General features: G+C 38.1%; 1 protein-coding gene across 1 annotated transcript; it reads left to right on the top strand.

The window, feature by feature from the left end:
* The first annotated feature begins 592 nt into the window (after positions 1-592).
* On the top strand, positions 593-9,231 carry LOC134802587 (uncharacterized). The gene is made up of 2 exons (XM_063775255.1): positions 593-1,143; positions 8,676-9,231. Exons 1-2 carry the CDS (start codon positions 720-722, stop codon positions 9,164-9,166), a joined length of 915 nt encoding a protein of 304 aa, XP_063631325.1. The 5' UTR covers positions 593-719; the 3' UTR covers positions 9,167-9,231.
* Positions 9,232-10,041: the final 810 nt, after the last annotated feature.

The raw sequence follows: 10,041 nt of genomic DNA on the forward strand, positions 1-10,041 counted from the left end.
GCGACGAACTTTCTTGTGGGATTTAAATGTTTTGGCAAACCGACCTTCAGCGCTTCTATACATGCCGCTTCAAACGAACCGAATTAAATATTTATTTTTTAAATATTACTCTCAAAGATAAACGAAGCACATTTGCATCGATAAATTTAGGTTAAACTACGCTATGAGTAGTTACCTACTTGTTACTAATCGAACGCTTCCATTCTTTAACAGGTTCTTCTCAATAGTTTGTTTATTTGTTTTCACTGCGACTTAAAATAAAGTTGCCAACAATTGGTGGGGTACCAAGTACCAAGTCGGCTATTAAATAGGGTACCTAGTTTATTATTCTGATGCGTTCAACTAATGATCCCGTTTGTTGCCTACAAATACTGCCATTATGACGAGTTACAGGCTTTCAGTTCACCTTCAATGAAATTTTCAAATTAATATGACGTGTTTTTGACCATCATGAGCTTCTTTGAAAATAAATAAATAGATAACCTAATCTAATAGTTGAATACAGACGGTAGTAGGTACATATAAAGTAAAATAGAGTACACAACACGGACAGAGTCAAGTTAAAATCTTAAATTAGGCATATCTGCGAAAGTCTTTCTGAACAGGTGCATACTGCTCGATACATAACAGAATGTCAGTGGCCCGACCGGCAAAAAGTCCCTTCCAAGTGGTGTGAGTAGTACGAGCGACCGAGTTATCTTGCGGTTCAGTCCACGGCGATGCGCGCTTTCGTTGCCATTCTCACACTCGCCTTGTGGCCGGTGTGCGCTCGCGCGCTCGGCGTGCCGCCCGAGGTACTCGCCGCGCTGCGTATCGAAGGCACGCCGGTCGGAAAACTAGTGACATGCGGCCAAGCACTTGGCCCCGGGAAATGCCTGAGCGCACTGAGCGCCTGGCGCGCTTCAAACGCCGCCGAACACCTACTCAACAACAAGGAACAAACATTCAACCTAACAGAGGACGTCGAGAGGTTTCCATGGCAGAAATACGCTAATACCTCCGACGGCCAGATTTATTCAGAACTGTGTGATGGCGCGGAAAAGTTGCTTCAGTTTAGATCGCTGAAGTTAAACGTAGGTTCTGGGTACTCGTTACAGCTGAACTCTAGGGAAAACGGGGCTCTCAATGTGGATGTCTATTCAGGTAAGAGTTATATCAAATTCATTTTAAGCTTTTAAGTACCTGTATAACATACGTGGTATAAATATCAGAAAAAATACGACTAACAATGATTACCTAATTCAGATGACCAGCTGATTCTAAATACATAATACGCATTTATCCTGTAGGTATTAAATTCTACAAAAGTTTTTTAATTGAAAAAAAAAATACCGGATGGCATATTACTTACACAAACATTAACAAAAACATATTTATTCAGATTAGTGTGCTCTCAGATATTTACAACGAATTTATTGGTATGATTATTAAAGGATATAATTATATTATAACGTTCACTACAACTGTATATATTTGAATGATTGAATTAGTTACTTATTTGTAATTCAATTGATTTAGGTGCAATTTTATCCAATCACAGTACTTAGACGCGTTTATTAATGCACACTACATTAACGCACGCGGCAAGTTAGCTACGCGTGCCTACGCTAATAATTTAATTGCAGTTTCGTTCGAGTTTCGAAATCGGTCTAAAATCGGTCACTATAATGGAAAGCGAACCTCGATCCTATATAATAGCACAAAAGGTTACTTTCCATTTTATCAATGCAGTTTTGACCATGGTTTATAAATAGAATATGTTGTTTATGTTAAATCGTGACTTTCTGTTTTATATATTTAATTATAATTTATTCTGTATGAGCTATAATCGCCATCGGAAACGATTACTTAAAAATTATCTTAGGCCATGAATAATCATGACGCTTTCGAAAATTTATTACATAAGGTAAGATAAGGTGGGCTATAAATAGTTTTTTCTACTAGTCGACTGTAATTCTTAAATTAAGATTTCTTATACCAAACTGCAATTGGGTATTTTTAATGTACTCCCAACTCAACTATAATATTCATTTCGATACAGTTTAGTCAACTATAATGAAATTGACCAATCACAGCTCGCCGCGATCAAGAGGACGAAACAAAACCATAGCTCAAATTAATTATTTTAGGTTGTATAGTAGAAACAATTGGTTCATAAGTCAGAAACGCACGTGACACCCTTAATATAGCAACATCCATAGACTACGAAAACCACTTAGTGTTGCTTGTTAGTCTCCATAGGCTACGGTGGCCAAAATCGAGAAAACAACTGTCTAAAAATTTAATTTAGCGCGGAGCAAGTACCAGGGCCTCATGAGAGTCATGAGTTACGAGAAGGTGTCGTTGACCAGCCCGCCGTAGGGCCCGGGGCGCGGCGGCCGGGTCGCGTACCAGTATGAAGGTATCGCGGCTGCTCGCTAATCTTAGCTCAGTATACTTTTGGTTTGGTTTGTTTGTATGATTTTACTAGTTTAAAGTATTATTTTTGTTGACTAGTAGAAAAAGTATTGTATACAATAGTGATATAATCAAGCTTTTCAATCTCGTACCTTACTTAGGCAACTCAGCAAGTTTCGTTGCCTAAACACGGTACTCGACTGCAAAACTCTATTATATCACGATTGTATAAAATACTATATTTTGCTCGGGGCAAGACAAACATTATGAGGATTCCATACAAGTGTTTGTCTTGCCCCGGTGATAGTCTTACCCCACCTTACATTAATTAATTAAAGTGGTTCATTAATTGACCTCTTAGAGCATTTAATAACTGGAGTGGCCATTAAGAGCTTACCCCTCTGCCGAAAAACTTGCACAATTGTGCAAAATTTTGTATGGACTGACATGGCTATTTGTACGTTACGTACAAATCATGTAAGTAGAAATAGCAATACATTTGACCAGGGCCGGATTAAGCATGTCGGGGCCCCTAGGCAGTGCGAGGCTCGGGGCCCCCTACAGTCAATTCTGCACACAGCATATTTAGTACAGGGAAAGTTTAAGTTTGCGTTTTTAATTTCAATTTTCAGGCGTAGGCCGAGCCGATCCAAATCGAACGATGTTCTTTTCGCTCTTATTGCGTGGACATAAAGCTTTATTCTATCGGTTTTTGCCGCTTCCGCGTCGCGTCAAGTGTGGGGAGAGCCCTTTAGGCTCAAGGCCAATTCCCAGTGCAATACCAAAGATGTGAGCTTCAGCGTCACTTGCCTATCTACCTCTAATGGCAAATTTTAAGCGAGGGTAACGGCTAAGCTCAGTTCTGCAAAGTTGATTTTCTCAATAGTTAATATTTTGCGAGGCTGAACAGCAATTGTCCGACCATAAGACCAAACGCCGAGCCACATGATTAGAATCAACCTAATAATAAATAATTTCCATATGTTAAAATTACTTAAATTACTAGAGTTAGACCAAGATAAGCCTGCAACAATTTTGATAGCACGCTCGCAGTTTAAGTGTTATTTTAAACGTCAAAACTTCTATGAAATTATGACGTATAAATAACACTTGCACTGCGTATGCTATCAAAATAATTGCAGACTTTTCTTGGTCTAACTCTATTCATTCACTAGTCAAGCTAACATGTAGACGATACAGGGTCAACTAAAGAACCAAAAATAAACGCGAGCGCAGCGAGCGCGAAATTTTTTGTTAACAATATATCGCAAATTGTGAAAGCGTGTTAAAAGGCTGGGTATCGATCTTCATCTGGGCCTAAAAGTCCGAAGTGCCCCAGTGAGGCGAGCTTTCATGCGAAGTCAAAGCCGTGCTTCATCAGACTTCAGGATAAATAGTTCAGAGCACAAACACGAACCAATGTCCATTGTATTAAAAAGCGAGACTGCAGGCCGCAGCGAGGCCAAAGGCTAAGCTGAAGTAGAGGAGATGTGAAACACAAACCAATGGTAAATTGAGGTAAAAAGTGAAGCTGAAGGTCGAGCATTCCTATGAAAAACTGGGGACACGTTCGTCTTCTTTCTTTTTCTTGGTTTTAATCAATAGTCCTCGTGATTCTGAGTCGAAATAACACGAAAGTTGTTGGTTGTTCGAATAAAAGTGAACCATTTTTCCTGAAATCCCCTATTATTACAACTTTACAACAGGTACGCAGAATACGCCCCGTAAACTGTAACGTATTGCTTCAATTTTATTACAGTATTTCATTAATTTAAAGAATTGATCGAAAAAAAAGCAATAACAAAGTATACTCATTATTTTAAGAATAAAAAAATTACTTATGAATTTTGACCCTATGGAACAAAATTTTATTTGGTGCGCGCTGAGCCGCCGGGGCCCCCTAGCCGAGGCGGGGCCCCTAGGCAGTTGCCTACTTTGACTTAGGGTTAATCCGGCCCTGCATTTGACGTCCCCTCCCCCGCAAAAATCAACAGACTGTTTCGTAAAGAAAATGACAGCGATGACATCGCCAGTTACTAAATGCTCTAAGACTGACCTAAGGTTTACTCGGCTAATTCCGAATGTCGAAAACTGTCGGATAATTCCGAAATTCAGATGAAAATCACCCTTAATTCCATCATAATAAAAGTCTCTTTTCGGAATTATCCGACAGTTTTCGACATTCGGAATTAGCCGAGTAAACCTTATATGCATTTGAATGTCACTTTATTGTATTCAGATTTGTCACGAGATTAAAGTGACCGTATAATAAAATAACCATTAATAATACAAGGTAATACAGGATACTTATATGTATAATAACATACATATGTTGAAAGTTGATCACAGCACGTACAATCGAGTACATACTCGATTGTACGTGCTGTGATCAACTTTCACTGTAGCAGTAACTCAGAAATCACAAAAAACCCTGGTCTCTGTACAATTATCGAATTGAATTTTAATATGGAACACCTGATCTTTTTTTGCGATTTCAGAGTTTCTCTCATAACAAAAGTTGCTCACAGTAATGAGTAGTCGTGTATTAAATAGTATTAATATCTTGTATCACCACCTATTCTAAAATCAGTCTCTGTATAATATAATTATATATCTTAGGGTCGATTGCACCAAATCGTCTGTCACCGTTAAAACGATCGTTAAATTTATTAGTATGGGAAATTTCATATTCCACAGCTGTTTGACGTTAATCAGTCTGTTAAATGTGGTTGGTGCAACTGGGCCTTAGTGCTCCACCACACATAACAACTGTCATGATATCCGAGAACTCATTCGATTGTTCATATCGTACCTATTCTCGCACAATAAGTAAATTCCAAATGTAATACTTTACGACAGAAGTGCGAAAAATAGTAAATTCGCAACGAGTGGCGATAAATTAAAATACTACTGAAGAGAGTGTTTTAATTCGACACGAGTTGCGTACTACCTATTCGTACAACGTTTTACAGTACACATGGCCCTTAAAATTTGAGTATTATAATAGTAGGTACCTACATATGGTGCTACCTTACCAAACTAGTGCGTTAATTGGCACATTAGGTGACTAAGTCGAAAATTTTAAGGGCCACATGTACTGTAAAACGTTGTATGATAGGTAAATGTGCGAATAGAGGTAATTCTCCATTCGGTCGTGTCGTGTTTCAAATTGGCTACAAATATAATGACCACCAAAAAATACTTAGGTACCCTAAATAAAAAAATCATGCTTACCAAAAAAAATTACTGAACACCAAAAAAATAAGGCCTAAAATTACAAAAGTACCACCGTTTTAATTACGACTGCACTTCAAATTGTATTCGAATACCAAATATATTGAATGATCACCAAAAATCATTAATGATCACCAAATCTTGAAGACCAAATTAATGCGATATTTTCACCTAAATAAACCACTATGATTACCAAGAAATGTATACATATTACCAAATAAAGTAAAATGATGCCAAAATTACTAGCCCCTCCCGCTCAACCCCCCGTACCCCGCACCGCATACCTACCAAACCTAACCTACTCTTCTAGTAGCATACTGAAATGCTACTAGAATAGTGGGTTAGGTTAGGTTTGAACTTCTGCGACCCTTACAGAAAAGAAATGCTACTAGAAAAGTGGGTTAGGTTAGGTTTGAACTGCGACTCTTTCAGAAAAGAAATACTACTAGAAAAGTGGGTTAGGTTAGGTTTGAACTGCGACCCTTACAGAAAAGAAATGCTACTAGAAAAGTGGGTTAGGTCAGGCTTAAACTGCGACCCTTACAGAAACGAAATGCTACTAGAAAAGTGGGTTAGGTTAGGTTTGAACTGCGACCCATACAGAAACGAAATGCTACTAGAAAAGTGGGTTAGGTTAGGTTTGAACTGCAACCCATACAGAAACGAAATGCTACTAGAAAAGTGAGTTAGGTTAGGTTTTAACTGCGACCCTTACAGAAACGAAATGCTACTAGAAAAGTGGGTTAGGTTAGGTTTGAACTGCGACCCATACAGAAAAGAAATGCTACTAGAAAAGTGGGTTAGGTTAGGTTTGAACGAAATGTTACTAGAAAAGTGGGTTAGGTTAGGTTAGAAAAAGATGACGAAGTGGATTAATTAATTTAATAGGATAACGATATATTAAATATTTGCACATTTTTAATTAAAATGTGGTTACAATTTTGGTGGTCATTTACTATTTTTGGGTTCACAATGATTATTTTGGAGTCATTTGCTTTAATAGGATAGCAAGATTTAAAAATTTGGTTAGAATTTTACATTAAAATGGAGTTCAAATTTTGGTGGTCATTTACTATTTTTGGGTTTACAATTATTATTTTGGTGTCATTTTATTTAATAGGATAGCAAGATGTAAAAATTTGGTTATCATTTCACATTAAAATGGGGTTTGAAATTTGGTAATCATTTACAATTTTTGGGTTAATAATGATTAGTTTGGTGTCATTTCCTTTAATAGGATAGTAAAATGTAATAAAATTGGTAATCATTTCACATTAAAATGGTGTTATAATTTTGGTGATCGTTTATTATTTTAGGGTGGTAAAGTAGATTTTTTTGGTATTAAATTTTATTAAATCTGGTGATCAGTTAAATAGCAGCCTTTCAAATTTATCGCCACTCGTTGCGTATTTACAATCGCAGTTGTATGGTGTATGTGTCGTAGTCGGATCGTATAATCCGCCGTATTACATTACGGCTAGCCGTTTTCAAAAACAGGGGCGTTTTGAAATGCGACGGTTCGACGATTAGCCGGATTGTCATTGCGATACGTTCTTCATTAAGGCGGCCTACGTTTAGCCGCATCGTACTACTATTTTAGATTGTAGAGTGACCAGTTCTTTCGGTCGCCTACGTAACCGGAGTTTGACAATGTTTGCAATTTAATTTATTATTACCATGGTCCCACCGCACTACATGTGTTTGTTTCTTTTCCAAAACATTTCCTTCACAACTTAAATAGACGGATTCTGGGCCGTTTGCCCTTCGGGCATCTGAAGCTACCTAACGAACCTAACCTACTTACCTACCTACGCTTTTTTCCCCAAAGTGTAATGTTTTCACGGACGTCTCACTAAATCAATAGGTAGGTAGGTTAGGTTCGTTAGGTAGCTTCAGATGCCCGAAGGGCAAACCGCTCAGAAATAGGAGCCACGCGAAGCGGGGCTCTGTCCAGTTAAGTTGCGAAAGGAATGTTTTTTAAAAGAAACAGTCCGACGAACTCCAGATTTGATGGACACCCCAGCGTTTGTCTGGTAGCGCCACGGGTGTTAAAAATGGGAACTAAAAACTGTCAAAGCGGCGGCTAATGACTCGCTGTATTACATTACGGCTAGCCGTGTTGAAGAACGTATGGCGCCGAATACATTCCGGCGGATTCTCATTCAGCCGCATTCAATCCGGCTAATCGTTAAACCGCCGCATTTCAAAACGCCCCTGTTTTTGAAAACGGCTAGCCGTAATGTAATACGGCGGATTATACGATCCGACTGCGACATATGTACTATTTTCAATGTCTGTAACGGCTTTTATGCATGACGGTAGTGTAGCCACGTGCTTGTCTTTTTAATCAAATATAACCATCGGACGGAATCTTCTCATAAAAACATTTTTACTAATTATTTTAAGATTAAGCTTTCTATTTTATTTCAGACATTTAAGCGGGCAAACGATAAAATACATTATTTATTAATTCAATGAACATTTTGAATATTTATGTAGATATTTAATGCTAATGCTAACTCATCACAAATTTGAAATTATATTTACTTAGTTCATATTTTCCTCGTGGATCATGCTTTGAAAGCCGCACAATGCTCGAAATTCCACATTTTGAACATATTTTAGAATCTTTTATTAGCTAAATTATAAGCACGAGTAACTTATACACAGCTTATACATAAGGAGGATAATATTAATCCTTGCACGGCAGTGTCCCTGCTAAGTTAAATAAAGTTGGTCAAGCAGATCTTGTCAGTAGCGAAAGGCGGCAAATTTGAAAAATGTAGACGCGAAGGGATATCGTCTCATAGAAAATTTGAATTTCGCGCCTTTTTCTACTGACAAGATTTGCTTGACCATCTATACCTTCCTTTTCTCAAAGATAATTGAAGTATAACTAATTTTAGCATTACTTATGTTTTTAACGAATGTAATGGTTGCAACGAATAAATTATTTATGATTTATTTATATATTTTATAATATGCACTTTTTTGTAGAAGATATTTTAAAAGGTAAGTACACGATATGATATGTTCGTGTTTAGTTTCAGACAATGACGTTGAGTCTGCGCATAGCTCGATGAAGAAATTGAGAAGCCGGTTCTACTCGATAGTTCCGCTGCTTCTCATACCGGGACTCATCATGTCGGCCATCTTGCCGTTCGTGTTGCCAGCGCTCAAGATGATGGTCATGGGCGTGGTCATGCTCAACAACATGGCGCTCAGCAGCGCCGTCTTCACGCTTCTCCGGAACAACGCCTTCAACGACAACTATTATCACCACAAAAAAATCATCTACACCAACGACGGCTACAAGGACAAACATTATGAACACGATGAAACGCAAAACTATGAGGCCGTAGAGAACTTTGAAGAAATAAACAACGGAGACGACTTTAATATTGTCGAAGAACCGAACCACAAGTGGATGGATGAATTTTTGGGCAATGAAAATAAATTCGTTCACATTCACGGATATAAGAATAGGAGGATTGGCAATAAAAAACGGAAGAGGAATCGTCGTCATAGAAATTAGATATTTAATTGTATTCAGAATACTCAGTGCTTTAAGTTAAACTATTTTGTAAGAACATTACCTACAGTCTTGTCTTGTCTTGTCTAGTTGTCTCAAAGTATTAAAAAAACAGCCGTTAAAAAAAACAACGGGTTGCACTCCGGGAGTGCCGGCACAGAATAAATAATAGTACTAAGTACAGAAGACTCACTCTCTAACAAAACGCGTCTGTTACGATCAGCACAGATATGGCCGCTAGGTGGCGACAGCGCCACGCGCGGCTTATGGCAAACCCCAAAATTGGGGCCGAACGGATGTACTTTTAGCTACCTGTAGCAAAGCGACGAAATCGCGGAGTGAGACACGCCTGGTGCCGGCAGAAGCGAAAACTCAATGACATTGTAAGTTTTTCGATCAGGTCACGTGTCCGTCTGACGAAGCGTCTTACGTCTTACGCTCTCGCGAGTTTAACATTTTTTTCCCACCACAAAAAGTGCACAGCGCCGCTAAAGAAGTTTTCACTTCAAAAATTGCTTAAATAGGTAGGTAACATTAAAAACAGCTGCTCGAATTTAGTGTATATTACACATTTCATTACACTGTAAATAGGTACTATTTATTTTTAGTCATGTAAGAAAAAATAAGTTAAGTTTGCCTCGGTTAAATGATCTCTGAGAAATAACCCGGTGACATAAACACTAAAATGAAAACTGTAAGAAATAGTCACGGAGATCTCTGTGCATCGGATCGGCTTCATCACTTTTGAGGCTTATATATTTCTAGTAGTTGGGGTTCCGGTTGACTTCCCTATGTGGTAAACGCGTTGGTTCTACTTACATACAAGTAATATTTAAAAATAGGTATTGAATTCGATTTGTTCTAACCCTTCAAGCGGC

This window comes from Cydia splendana, chromosome 1 (assembly GCF_910591565.1).
Source record: "Cydia splendana chromosome 1, ilCydSple1.2, whole genome shotgun sequence".
Classification (NCBI taxonomy): domain Eukaryota; kingdom Metazoa; phylum Arthropoda; class Insecta; order Lepidoptera; family Tortricidae; genus Cydia; species Cydia splendana.

Bases quoted from the DNA above. Each gene is read 5' to 3' on its own strand.
- LOC134802587 (XM_063775255.1), top strand. From the start codon at position 720: ATGCGCGCTTTCGTTGCCATTCTCACACTCGCCTTGTGGCCGGTGTGC. The intron at 1,144-8,675 runs GTAAGAGTTATA...GTTCGTGTTTAG, and splicing joins CAATGTGGATGTCTATTCAG to TTTCAGACAATGACGTTGAG.